The sequence below is a fragment of the Theropithecus gelada genome, chromosome 7b (assembly GCF_003255815.1).
Source record: "Theropithecus gelada isolate Dixy chromosome 7b, Tgel_1.0, whole genome shotgun sequence".
Lineage (NCBI taxonomy): Eukaryota > Metazoa > Chordata > Mammalia > Primates > Cercopithecidae > Theropithecus > Theropithecus gelada.
This window is the reverse complement of record NC_037675.1, coordinates 75,180,392-75,194,261: the sequence shown is the minus strand read 5'-3', so window position 1 is coordinate 75,194,261 and position 13,870 is coordinate 75,180,392. Positions and strand designations below refer to the sequence as shown.

The 13,870-nt window shown below is 43.2% G+C and overlaps 1 protein-coding gene across 1 annotated transcript in view; it reads right to left on the bottom strand.

The window, feature by feature from the left end:
- The window catches only part of PTGR2 (prostaglandin reductase 2), a 35,245-nt gene extending 23,825 nt beyond the window's left edge, over nucleotides 1-11,420 (bottom strand). The window contains exons 1-3 of the mRNA XM_025392001.1: nucleotides 11,303-11,420; nucleotides 4,255-4,338; nucleotides 2,494-2,612 (exon numbers count right to left, since the gene is read on the bottom strand). Coding sequence (XP_025247786.1) covers nucleotides 2,494-2,612; nucleotides 4,255-4,291 — 156 coding nt within the window. The 5' untranslated portion in view covers nucleotides 4,292-4,338; nucleotides 11,303-11,420. The remainder of the gene's footprint in view (nucleotides 1-2,493; nucleotides 2,613-4,254; nucleotides 4,339-11,302) is intronic.
- Nucleotides 11,421-13,870: the final 2,450 nt, after the last annotated feature.

Genomic DNA, 13,870 nt, shown 5'->3' with positions numbered 1-13,870 from the left:
GCCATTCTCCTGCCTCAGCCTCCCGAGTAGCTGGGACTACAGGCGCCCGCCATCTCGCCCGGCTATTTTTTGTATTTCTTAGTAGAGACGGGGTTTCACTGTGTTCGCCAGGATGGTCTCGATCTCCTGACCTCGTGATCCGCCCATCTCGGCCTCCCAAAGTGCTGGGATTACAGGCTTGAGCCACCGCGCCCGGCCTACTCATTTCAAACTTATTACAAAGCGACGGTAATTAAGAGAGCGAGGTACTAGCATGACAGATACACAGATTGATAGAATAGAGTTGAAAGTCCAGAAATAAACCCTCACATTTATGGTCAACTGGTTTTCCACAAGAGTACTAAGACAAACCAATGAGGAAAGAATTATCTTTTCAACAAACAGTGCTGGTTCATGTCACTTCGTGGTCACATATTTCTGGTCTCTCAAAAAAAAAAAAAAAAAGTGCTGACATGACTGTATATTCACTTGCAAAAAAATGAAGTTAGGTCAGGTGTGGTGGGCTTGCACCTATCGTCCCAGTTACTTGAGAGTCTGAGACAGGAGAATCGCTTGAGTCCAGGAAGTTTAAGATTGCAAACAAGAATGAGTTGGGCCCTGTGATGGATAATTTTAGGTGTCAACTTGACAGGATAGAGGGATGCCTAGATGGCTTGTGAAGCATTGTTTCTGGGTATGTCCTTGAGGGTGTTTTCAGAGGTAACTAGCATGTGAGTCTGTGGACTATGTGGCAAAGATTTGCCCTCAATGTGGGTGGGCACCATCCATTCAACAGGAGCCCAGATGGAACAAAAAGGCAGGTGAAGGACAAATTCTCTCTCTCTCCTGCAAAGCAGGACACCCTTCTGCTCCTGCCCTCTGACATGAGAACTCCAGGTTCTTCAGCCTTTGGACTCTGAGACTGCACCCATGGCTTCCCGGGCTCTCAGGCCTTGGGACTGACAAGTATACCAATGGCTTCCTTGGTTGTTGGGCCTTCCAGCTTGGACTGAGCCATGCTACCAGCTTCTCTGATTCTCCAGTTTGCAGACAGCCTATCATGGGAACTCTCAGCTTCCATAATCTCATGAGCCAATTCCTCTTACAAGTCCCCTCTCATATACATGTGTGTGCATGTCTGTGGGTGCATGCCTATGTGTGTGTTTGTGTTTCTGTCTCTCTAAAGAATCTTGATTAATACAGACTCCTTCCTCATACTCATACACAAAGTTTAACCCAAAATGTGTTACTGACTTAAATGTTAGAGCAAAACTATAAAACTCTTAGCAGAAAATATAGGACTATTGTGCTTCAATGGATACCATCAAGAGAATAGACAACCTACAACATAGTCTTGCTGTGTTGTACTCCAGCCTAGGTGACAGCGGCCAATTTCCCTACTGCAGCAATCTGATTCCAAGCACTGAGACTTTTAAGACAGGGTCTTGCTCCATCACCCGAACAGAAGGGCAGTGGCGCAATCATGGCTCAATGTAGCCTCAATCTCCCAGGCTCAAGCGATCCGCCCACATCAGCCTCTCAAGTAGCTAGGACTACAGGCACAGGCCACCACACCTGTATAAATTTTTAATTTTTTGTAGATGTGGGGTCTCACTCTCTTGTCCAGGCTGGTCTTGAACTCCTGGGCTCAAGCAATCCTGCCCTGGCCTCCCAAAGTGCTAGGATTACAGGCAAGAGCCACCATGCCCAGCCGAGACTCTTAATAGCAGGGGGTAAACTGACATATAGAGCTGTGCTTTTCATGGCCATAGGAAAAAGTTAGAAGTAAAGAAGAGACTGTATGACCTCTGGGAAAAGTAAAGCAAGACACCAGCTCATAGAGCCAAAGTCCCTGTGCCTAATGGCTTCTTATCTGCAGTCTTCGGCAATATATGCGTTTTCAATAAATCTTCTTTATCTAGAAGTAGCATAAGTGAGTCTGTTCCTTTCAAAAAGAGATCAAATACAGGGCTGAGCACAGTGGCTCATGCCTGTAATCCCAGCACTTCAAGGAGGCCAAGGTTAGAGGATTGCCTGAGCCCAGCAAAACTGAGACCAGCCTGGGCAACATAGCTAGACCTCATCTCTTAAAAACAAGAAAAAGTAAAGAAAAGGAGGTCAACTAGAAATAAATAAAGATCTCATACATAGCCTCTCTTATAAAGTGGATCTGAAAGAATGTGCAATCTCATTTTACCATCTTCAAGCTTTATTTACTGAATTTGCAATCCTATTTTACTATCTTCAAGCTTTGTTTACTCCCAGGAAGTAATCTGAACATTTGAAAGCACCTGAATCACATACATGTGCTACTATTATCTGTCCCCTCTACAACATTCCTTATTACACTAGTGAATAAAAACGAAGGCAATCTATAATTAAAAAGTATCAATATATAACTGCTCAAATATTTACCAATCTATAAGGGACTGCACAATAAAATTCAGATACAACAACACAAAAAATAATAAAATAAAGTTATTTTTCACCAAGTTACAACATCCTGATTCTTACCATGTAAGGATCCACAGAAAGATAAAGAGTTCTAACTTGCACTTGTCCTTCATTAATATTATCTGGTAAACAGACTTCTTCCATTCGGAAATTCTCTGCCACTGGATTACCATTTTTTCCTAAAATATTAGGCAAAAATATAAACTTAAAAAAAGCTACTTTACTATTTATTATTATTATTATTATTTGAGACAGAGTCTTGCTCTATCGCCCAGGCTAGAATGCAGTGGCACGAGCTCGGCTTACTGCAACTTCTACCTCCTGGGTTCAAGTGATTCTCCTGACTCAGCCTCCTGAGTAGCTGGGATTACAGGTGCGCACCACCATGCCTGGCTACTGTTTTGTATTGTTGGTAGAGATGGGGTTTCACCATGCTGACCAGGCTGGTCTCGAATTCCTGACCTCTTGATCTGCCCACCTTGGCCTCCCAAAGTGGTGGGATATACTTATTAAAGGGTCACTCTAGGATTCAGAGCACTTCCTTTTAAAACAGGCACAAGGGGCCAGGTGCGGTGGCTCACACCTGTAATCCCAGCACAGGTGGATCACGAGGTCAGGAGTTTGAGACCAGCCTGGTCAACATGGTAAAACCCTGACTCTACCAAAAGTACAAAATTATCCAGGCATGGTGGTGCACACCTGTAGTACCAGCTACTTGGGAGGCTGAGGCAGAGGAATTGCTTGAACCCGGGAGGTGGAAGTTGCAGTGAGCCGAAATCGTGCCACTGCATTCCAGCCTGGATGACAGAGCGAGACTCTGTCTCAAAAAAAAAAAAAAAAAAAAAACAGGCACAAGTAAATCTATATTGTTTTGTAATTCTTCTGTAACTATAGAAATGACTCAGTACGTATTTCTTTTTTTTTTTTAGAGACAGGGTCTTACTCTGTCACCCAGGATGGAGTGCGACTAAACTTTCCTTCCTCATTTTAAGAAGCAAATAGAAACTTAAAGGAATACAAAAGTAACAATAATAAAGTCTGAAAAATTAGGAAATTAAAAAATTAAAAAATTTGAGGCATGAGAAAAATTTGTAAGAAAAGATCATCATTATAGAAACTTAAACGAATATAAAAGCAATAATAATAAAGTCTGAAAAAATAGGAAGTAGGAAATTAGAAAATTTGAGGTATGAGAAAAATTTGTAAGAAGGAAAGGTTACCAGTAGAAGGTACTCATCTTCAGATATGTTTAATGCATATTTACTCTTCATAGAATTATTACATTTATAAGGTGGGAATAGTACATAAAGATCTTAATCTAACTGCTCATTTTACTAAAATTGAGTTCAGAAAACTTAAGTGATTTCCCCAAGTGGGCAGCAGTGATCCAAATCTCTCAGGTTCTTTCCATACCTGTTTTTATGATGCAGTTTACATGTCAGCACTGATATAAGTTAGTACATTTCACATAAAAAAGAAAAGCAAATTTTAAGACCAATAATAGCATACTCTAAAGAAATAAAAGCCACGTATATTTGTAATGTAACCTTTCAGATGTTACGATTCCAAAATAACTTTATTTCATCAACAAATGCCTGGATAAGTTACCACTTGAAAAACCAGTACACTGTTTAAAAATGGCCTTGATAAGCTAACACTTGAAAACTATCACATCATTTAAAGAGTTTCTTCTAATACCTCTACTAGTGTTAATATCTTACTACCTTAATTTACCACATGAACATCACATTAGTTTTTATTCCTCCATTTGCATTAGTAATTATCAAAGATCACAGCTGTTCATTCATCACAAATACATACCAGGTCGAGAATTCAGTACCACTCTTTGAACGATCATCGCTCTGGTTGGGCAGTGGTTTCACAAGATTTCTGTATAAAATACTCCTATAAATAGAAAAAATTTTAAATCACAAATAAGATTTGAAGTATTCAACAATTTAAAAATAAAAAAGAAGTCCATTTGTGTTTCCCAATGAAGGGGAGAAAAATCACATTTAGGATCCAAAAAGATAAACTCTCCTGTCAGTTTGCCTCCTAAAGCAAATACGTGAAGAAAGACTAAATCTAGTTAGAATTTTTAACTAATAGGAACAAGTTCACTGAAGATTAAGTGGGGCAAAATGTTTGTTTGTTTATTTATTTATTTTGAAGACAGAATCTCGCTCTGTTGCCCAGGCTGGAGTGCAGTGGTGTGATCTCTGCTCACTGCAAGCTCTGCCTCCCGGGTTCACGACATTCTCCTGCCTCAGCCTCCTGAGTAGCTGGGACTGCAGGCGCCCGCCACCGTGCCCGGCTAATTTTTTTGTATTTTTAGTAGAGAGGGGATTTCACCGTGTTAGCCAGGATGGTCTCGATCTCCTGACCTCGCGATCTGCCTGCCTGGGATTATAGGCATGAGCCACTGCACCCGGCCCAAGTGGGGCAAAATGTTTTTGGTATCAGATAATTCTCATCTTCAAGCACACCATCATGAATAAGCCTCCTACAGCTCGATTAAAAGAAAACACCACAAGGCTGGTCCAAAGGTAGTGAGTTATCTCAACTGATTATTCACAGTCAGTAACAGGTCAGACCCCTTTGTTCTACTCTTTCCTCCTTCTCAGTACTGCACTTGACTTGTTTTTAAATAAAGACAAGAAAAAAACAAAACAAACAACATGATATATTCCTCCAGAGCTAGCAGTTAATCTAGTGGCAAAATAAAAACACTTACTGCGGCTGGGCACGGTGGCTCACGCCTATAATCCCAGCAATTTGGGAGGCCAAGGAGGGTGGATCACGAGGTCAGGAGTTCGAGACCATCCTGCCTAATACGGTGAAACCCTGTCTCTACTAAAATTACAAAAAAATTAGCCGGGCGTGGTGGCAGGTGCCTGTAGTCCCAGCTACTCCAGAGGCTGAGGCAGGAAAATGGCGTGAACCTGGGAGGCGGAGCTTGCAGTGAGCTGAGATCCCGCCACTGCACTCCAGTCTGGGCAACAGAGCGAGACTCCATCTCAAAAAAAAAAAAAAAAAAAAAAACACTAACTGCTTAATTGATATGTAATCAAAATTTTTTTTTTTTTTTTTTTTTTTGGAGTTGGGGATGGAGTCTCACTCTGTCACCCAGGCTGGAGTGCCGTGTCTCAGGATCTCAGCTCACCACAACCTCTGCTTCCTCGGTTCAAGCGATTCTCCTGCCTCAGCCTCCCAAGTAGCTGGGATTACAGGCGTACACCACGATGCCTTGCTAATTTTTTTTTTGTATTTTTAGTAGAGACGGGGTTTCACCATGTTGGCTAGGCTGGTCTTGAACTCCTGACCTCAAGTGATCTGCCTGCCTCAGCCTCACAAAGTGCTGGGATTACAGGCATGAGCCACCAAGCCCAGCCACGTAACCAAATTTCCAAAGGCTCTTCTATTTGTTTATCAAAATAGAAATTCCTTTGCCTTCTTATCAGTGGTGAATTAAAAAAAAAAAACAAAAAACGGAAATTCCTTTATAGTTTAGCTAACAATAAAAGTAACGTATCAAAGGAATTTAAAAATCCTTACCTTAGAGGAAATTCTATATCACAATATGGCCAATAAGTAAAGGATCAGTTCATTCTGTTTTGTTTTATTTTTTGAGATGAGGTCTTGCTATGTTGCTCAGGCTGGTTTTGAATTCCTGGGCTCAAGTGATCCTCCCATCTCAGCCTCCCAAAGTGCTGGGATTACAGGTGTGAGCCACTACATCTAGCCAGTTTATTCTGGATTTACAATTTGAGCTAATGAAGGAAGCAAAAGAAGTTCCAGTACTAGCACTATCTGACTTGTTGAAAATCACTTTGCTTACTTTATCCACCAGTGAAAATTAGAAAATCAAGCCCTTAGTGTTACTATGTGCCAAGCACTGTTGTGAGTGCTTTCTACAGCTTGACTACTGGGATACATGCCGAGAAATGTGACATTAGGTGATTTCATCATTGTGTGAACATCAAAGTGTACTTACACAAACCTACATGCTACAGATGACACTAGACACCTAGGCTACATGGTTTAGCCTATAACTTCCAGGGTACAAACCTATATGGCATATTGCTGTACTGAACGCTGCAGACAACTGGAACACAATGGTAAGTATTTGTGTATCTAAACATAGAAAAAGTACAGTAAAAATATGGGGTAAAAGATTTAAAAATGGGCTGGGCGCGGTGGCTCACCCTTGTAATCCCAGCACTTTGGGAGGCCAAGGTAGGCAGTTCACCTGAGGTCAGGAGTTCCAGACCAGCCTAGCTAACATGATGAAACCCCGTGTCTACCAAAAATAAAAAAAAACTTAGCCGGTGGGTAGGTGGTGCACGCCTGTAGTCCCAGCTACTTGGGAGGCTGAGGCAGGAGAATAGCTTATACCCTGGAGGCAGAGATTGCAGTGAGCCAAGATCGCGCCACTGCACTCCAGCCTGGGTGACAGAGTGGGACTCCGTCCCCCAAAAAACAACAACAAAAAATTTTTTTAATGGTATACTTATATAGGGCACCTTACCATGAATGGAGCCTACCAGATTAGAAGTTCCTCTGGATGAGTCAGTGAGTGAGTGGTAAGGGAATGTGAAAGCCTAGGACATTACTGTAGGCTACTTAGACTTTATTAACACTATACACTCAGACTACACTAAATTTCTTTTCTTTTTTTTTCGAAACGGAGTCTTGCTCTGTTGCACAGGCTGGAGTGCAGTGACGCAATCTCAGCTCACTGCACTTCCGCCTCCCAGGTTCAAGCGATTCTCCTGCCTCAGCCTCCCGAGTAGCTGGGATTACAGGCACATGCCACCATTCCTGGCTAATTTTTGTATTTTTAGTAGAGACGGGGTTTCACCATGTTGTTCAGGCTGGTCTCGAACTCCTGACCTCATGATCCACCCGCCTCGGCCTCTCAAAGTGCTGGAACTATAGGCATAAGCCACCGCACCTGGCCCCACTAAATTTCTTAAAAAATAAAGTAATACTCCAGGCATGGTGGCTCATGCCTGTAATCCCAGCACTTTGGGAGGCTGAGGCAGGTGGATCATTTGAGGTCAGGAGTTCACAACCAGCCTGGCCAACATGGTGAAACCCTGTCTCTACTAAACATACAAAAATCAGTTGGGCATGGTGGTGCACTTCTGTAATCCCAGCTACTCGAGAGGCTGAGGCAGGAGAATCGCTTGAACTCAGGAGGCACAGGTTGTGATGAGCCAAGATTGCGCCATTGCACTCCAGTCTGGGTGACAGAGTGAGACCCTGTATGTATAAATAAATAAATAAATAAATAAAGTAATTGCACTATAATGTTCTGATGACTATGACATCACCAGGCAAGAGGAATTTTTCAGTTGCATTATGTTATGGGAGGCTCATCGTCTGTCATTGTTTGAACCATCATCATGTGGCAAATGATTGTATAATCTCACTGGTTGTGACAGAACAGCTAGTTGCCCTCAGTGACTATCCTCTCCTACTGGACGCTATGTTGCCCAGCTAAAATATTACATTTTCCAACTCCCCCTTGAAGCAAAACCCAGCCATCACAGATTTAAACATAAACACTATGTCATTATTACACCTAATAGAAGTAATAGTACAAGTAATTCCTTATCATCATCTAATGCCTAGTGCATATTCAAATCTCCTGATGTTTCAAGGATGTCTTTTTACATTTGGTTCATTAAAATCAGAATTCAAGGTCCACATACTACAGTTTGAGTCTCCCTTCCCTATTTCATGCCCTTGATTTGTTTCATTACTTTGTCTGTAGAATGTTCTTTGACTGCTTCCTCATGGTGTCATTTACCATCACAAGGTAAATGACTAGCTTTTAAAGAAAGAAGGAAATGTCTCTTCTATCTCCTTCCCTTATCTATGACTGCTAGTTACATCCAGAGGCTTGATTACTTCAGGTTCAATTTTTTAGGCAAGAATCTTTAAGGGTGGTGCCACATCCATTCATCACACCAAGAGGTCCATAATGCCATGTAGGGCTACACGTGTTTTAAAAAGAAAACTTTCTACAGAATCACCATATGTGTCAATTATATAAGGATTAAAAAGCCAAAGTTTTCCAAATTAAGTGGGTCTAAGAGTCCTTAAGTAGTAATAGAACCATAATGGCTAAATTTTCAAAGTAGTCTTTCCAAATGAAATGTCATATTTGCCCTCTTATCTAATTACTGTCAATGGTATGCTTTATTTCTTTAAAATATTAATATGTATATTATAGATTTGTCCAAACACTGCTTATCAGCATGAAAAATATAGTATTAAAGTTCTCCCACTCTGTATTAAATTAGAAACTTTTCAAGTGTCAAATACTACAATTAATACAGGATAATTGTATGATATCCCTCCACAGTACCAAAAAAACACACATTTACAATACAGATAACTTGGCTGTGCACGGTGGCTCACACCTGGAATCCTAGCACTTTGGAAGGCTGAGGCAGGTGGATCACTTGAGGTCAGGAGTTTGAGACCAGCCTGGCCAACATGGTGAAACTCTGCCCTACTAAAAATACAAAAATTAACCGGGCGTGGTGGTGGGCGCCTGTAATCCCAGCTACTCGGGAGGCTGAGGCAGGAGAATAGCTTGAACCTGCGAGGTGGAGGTTGCAGTGAGCCAAAACTGAGCCATTACACTCAAGCCTGGGGGACAAGAGCGAAACTTCGTCTCAAAAAAATAAATAAATAATAAAAATAAAACATGGATAACTGGATTTAGTCATAAAATTAACAGCTAAAATAAGACACACCAAGTTCCAAGATCTGAAAGAAGGGTAGATTGCTAAATTCATCCCAAGTAGGGGAAAAAAAACTCAGCAAATCCTATTTGCCTGGGATGCTATTCCTACTTGGTGCTAATATTCCAAAATAATAACAGATGAATTTGCTCTGATGTGATGATAAAGAGTGTGTTGAGTGTTTACCTTGCAGCCTGGAAAAGAGAAAGATCATTTAACTAGGAAGAACAGCATACTTGTCCTGGTTCTAACCAGGTGGGAACTTGGAAAAAGTCCCTTCTGTCAACCTGTTTCCTTAATATTCCTAAACGCCAGGAACTGAGCAAAGACTCATTCATTAGCCTGTTTAAACCACCTCCCCCACCCCCATCCCCAAAAAACTGTGAGGTTGGTAATATCATCCTCTCAATTTTATAGATGAGAAAAGGGGCCGGGTATGGTGGTTCAAGCCTGTAATCCCAGCACTTTGGGAGGCTGAGGTGGACGGACCACCTGAGGTCAGGAGTTGGAGACCAGCTTGGACAACATGGCGAAACCCCACCTCTACTAAAAATACAAAAATTAGCCCGGCGAGGTGGCAGGCACCTGTAATCCCAGCTACTCTGGAGGCTGAGGCTGGAGAATCACTTGAAACCGGGAGGTGGAAGTTGCAGTGAGCCGAGATCATGCCATTGCACTCCAGCCTGAGTGACGAGAGCAAAACTCCGTCTCAAAAAAAAAAGAGAAAAGAGAAAAAAAAAAAAAAAAAGAGGCACAGAAAGATTGAATAATTCGCCCAAGGTCGCAAAACTTGTAATAACGCTAGAACCCATACTCCAACGCGGCACCTACTATTTCAATCACATTAGCTTCTTAATACCTTTTAATACCCTTATTTCGTGCAATTTTTCTGCCACTAGCAACTCTGTTGACCACACCTTGTTATAAAACATGTCTTTCCGGGCCCAACGCCGTGGCTCACACCTGTAATTCCAGCACTTTGGGAGGCTGAGGTGGGAGGATCACTTGAGGCCAGGAATTTGAGACCAGTCTGGCCACCATGGCAAAACCCCACTCTACTAAAATACAAAAATTAGTTAGGCGTGGTGGTGGGCGCCTGTAGTCCCAGCTACACCGTAGGCTGAGGCTGGAGACTGAGGTTGCAGTGAGCCGAGATCCAACCACTGCACTCCAGCCTGGGAAAGAGTGAGACTTTGTATCAAAAAACAAACAAATCACATGTCTTTCTGGATCTCTCTGCCAGTCTTCTCCTCCCCTTCCGGTTTTCTGGTCTCCTCCTTCCCCTCCCGAAGTCTTGCATGTGGAAATTCCTATCTGGCTCTTCCCTTTCTCAGTGACCTCACTGAGCCCTATGGCTCCTGCTACCAACCACTTTATATGGAATTTGATCATAATTTGCGTCTCTGGCCCAGAATTTCAAACTAACTGCCCAGATCGTCAGCGCTAAGAGGATAAGGACTCGTCTGCTTTCTTCAACGATGTGACTCCAGGCCGGGCGCGGTGGCTCACGCCTGTAATCCCAGCACTTTGGGAGGCCGAGGCGGGCAGATCACGAGGTCAGGAGATCAAGACCATCCTGGCTAACACGGTGAAACCTCGTCTCTACCAAAAACAACAAAAAATTATCCGGGCGTGGTGGCACGCACCTGTAATCCCAGCTACTCGGGAGGCTGAAGCAGGAGAATCGCTTGAACCCGGGAGACGGAGTCTGCAGTGAGCCGAGATCAAGCCACTGCACTCCAACCTGGGCGACAGAGCGAGACTCCGTCACACACACACACACACACACACAAAAATGTGAGTCCAATCCCCTAAGCCCGGCACATGGTAGGTGCTCAACTAATCTGTGTTAAATGAAAGTTCCAAAGGCACCTCAAACACAATTACGTCAAAACCTCAGGTTGCTTTCCCCCAAGAATTCAAAAAAACACCCCAAAACCTGCTTCAAAAAGAAGCTTCTGCTTCTCAGTGTTCTGGGCAATAACGCCAGTGTCCCCGGTAGATCCAGGAGGACGCCTGGAAGTCACCCTGGTTGAGTCTCCTCCCTCCCCGCTGAGGCCCGAAGCAGCTTCAGGAGCCACAGTCGCGGCGGCCGCTCGCGCTTCACTGACCGTAGTGGAGCCGGGGTAAACGAAATCTCGCGTGATTTGCCGGAAAGATGCTGTACTCCACGACCCCAGCTCGCCCACAGGCCGCGGCCCTCCGACCGCAGTACGCAGGCGCGCGGCTGGGCCCGGCTCCGCGCCCCCTCCCCTCCCAGGGGCGGGGTTTGGAAGCTTAGGGAAGATTCCCAGGCGCCCCACGTTTCCGGCAGAAGCAGGGGAAATGCAGCACGTCAGGGGAGAGTTACTAGTCTGGATAAAGTGCGTTAATAACTTAACCGAGATTGGTTCCCTGTGGCCGCCCCTACTGCCTTGACCCAAAAAGCAAATCTTGCAACCTTGACCGGCGAATTCACATTTAGCAGTCCTTGAAGAAGCTGTATTAGTTTTGTGGATTTCTCCCTCAACCTCGATTGGGAAATCATAGCGAGAGAGGGACCGTCAAGCCTACTCCTTGTTGTATAGACGGGAAACTGAGTCTCGGAGAGCTGATGTGATTGGATCACCTACCTTTCAGCTGGTTAGGGGCAGTGCTGAAATAAAACGCCTGTCCCCGGACCCTGATCCTGGGCCCCTTTGCGCCTCTTTTATTTCACAAAGAATACCAAATTCCTCCAAGATTACCCAGAGTGGGCTGATTTCTCAATTTCATTCATTGTTAGTTGTCTCCTTTTGTGCTGGACTGGGTTGAGCAAAGTGTATACCTAGGACAGCTTCGGATCCTCAGGGACTTAAGACCCTAAGAAAGATCATGTGAATTAGGCAGGTATAAGAATTGCTTGTATTCACGTGAGAGCTAATAGCTCAGCACAAGTCACGCATGGAGTAGCTGAAAGATGACGAGGTTGGTGAGCAAGGGAATAGTGATCGAACAGGTTGGAGCTCCTGGTAGCTTTATGTCTGAATGTTTTTGCTTCTTTGGGAAAGCTTCAGGAAGGACTAGGAGAATTATACTACTTTGCAAACATTTTCAGACAGGAGCTAATCTCTTTTATCTGTCATGGACAGGTAGACAGATCTTCAATGCCTTTTGTAATGACTTAAACCAAATGATGAAAAATAAAATGCTCAAATAGACAAAAGGTAGTAGTATAAAATAAAGGTAATCTAGAACCTGATTTAAAAGAAACACTCATTCAAAATAGAAAAGAAACCCTGCAATATTAAATTAGTTTTGGGGCTGGGTGCGGTGGCTCACGCCTGTAATCTCAGACCTTTGGGAGGCACAGGCAGGTGGATTGCTTGAGTCAGGAGTTCGAGACCAGCCTGGGCAACGTGGTGAAACCGCGTTTCTTCAAAAAATAGAAAATAAAATGAAATTAGCCAGGTGTGGTGATGCTTGCTGGTAGTCTCTCAGCTGCTCAGTAGGCTGCAGCGAGCCTTGATCACACCACTGCACTCCAGCCTGGGTGACAGACTGATACCTTGTCTTAAAAATTTAAAATACATGTATATTAATTAGTTTTAGCTCTCTTGATTCTAGGGTCTGTGAACTCCTTGTAACAAGTGTGATTTTTCTCACCAAAATGAGTTCCCAAAAATTCAATAAATGAGTAGAGGATTTATATGTACATTTTAATCTTGTTTATCCCCTACTTCTAAATTTTCTCTAACACCAGGATTACTATCATTTATATAATGCTTAGTTTGAGTTGGATAATGCCTTATATGATTTTTTGCCTACATGATTTAATTTTCAAAACAGCCCTGTTACTATTATTACCATTTTACCAATGAGGAAACCAAAGTTAAACCAGTTAAGTACTAAGTCAGGTTAAGTAACTAATAAGTAAAGGAGCAAGTTATCCTCCCTCAGTCCAAGCACCTGACCCTTTGTTATATTTGCCATAAATCTGGAATTCCCTACTCCTCCCCCTTTGCAGAACTTTGTACTGCCCCCTTCTCATCATTCAAGGAATTCCTGAGAATCATTTTCTTTTCTTTTTTTTTTTTTTTTAAGACGGAGTCTCTCTCTGTCGCCCAGGCTAGAGTGCAGTGGCACAATCTCCGCCTACTGCAACCTCCGCCTCCCAGGTTCAAGCAACTGAACCTACTGAGTAGCTGGAACTACAGGCGTGTGCCACCACACCCAGCTAATTTTTGTATTTTTAGTAGAAACGGGGTTTCATCATGTTGGCCAGGCTGGTCTCAAACTCCAGACCTCAGGTGATCCACCCACCTTGGCCTCCCAAAGTGCTGGGATTAAAGGCGTGAGCCACCACACCTGGCCCTGAGAATAATTTTCTAGACTTCACTAGAAGGAAGTGTCAATTATTCTCATCTCCATCTTATCAAAAAAAATATATAGTATATATTGTTTCATTCAAGCATGATAAATATAGGCCAGGTACAGTGGTTCACACTCATAATTCCAGCACTTAGGGAAGCGAGACAGGAGGATCACTTGAGGCCATAAGTTTCAGACCAGCCTAGGAACATAGGAGACCCCAGAAAAAAAGTAGCCAGGTGTGGTGGCACACACCTGCAGTCCCAGCTACTCAGGAGGCTGAGGCAGGAGAATCACTTAAACCCAGGAATTCCAAGTTGTAGCTAGCTATGATCTCACCACTACATTCC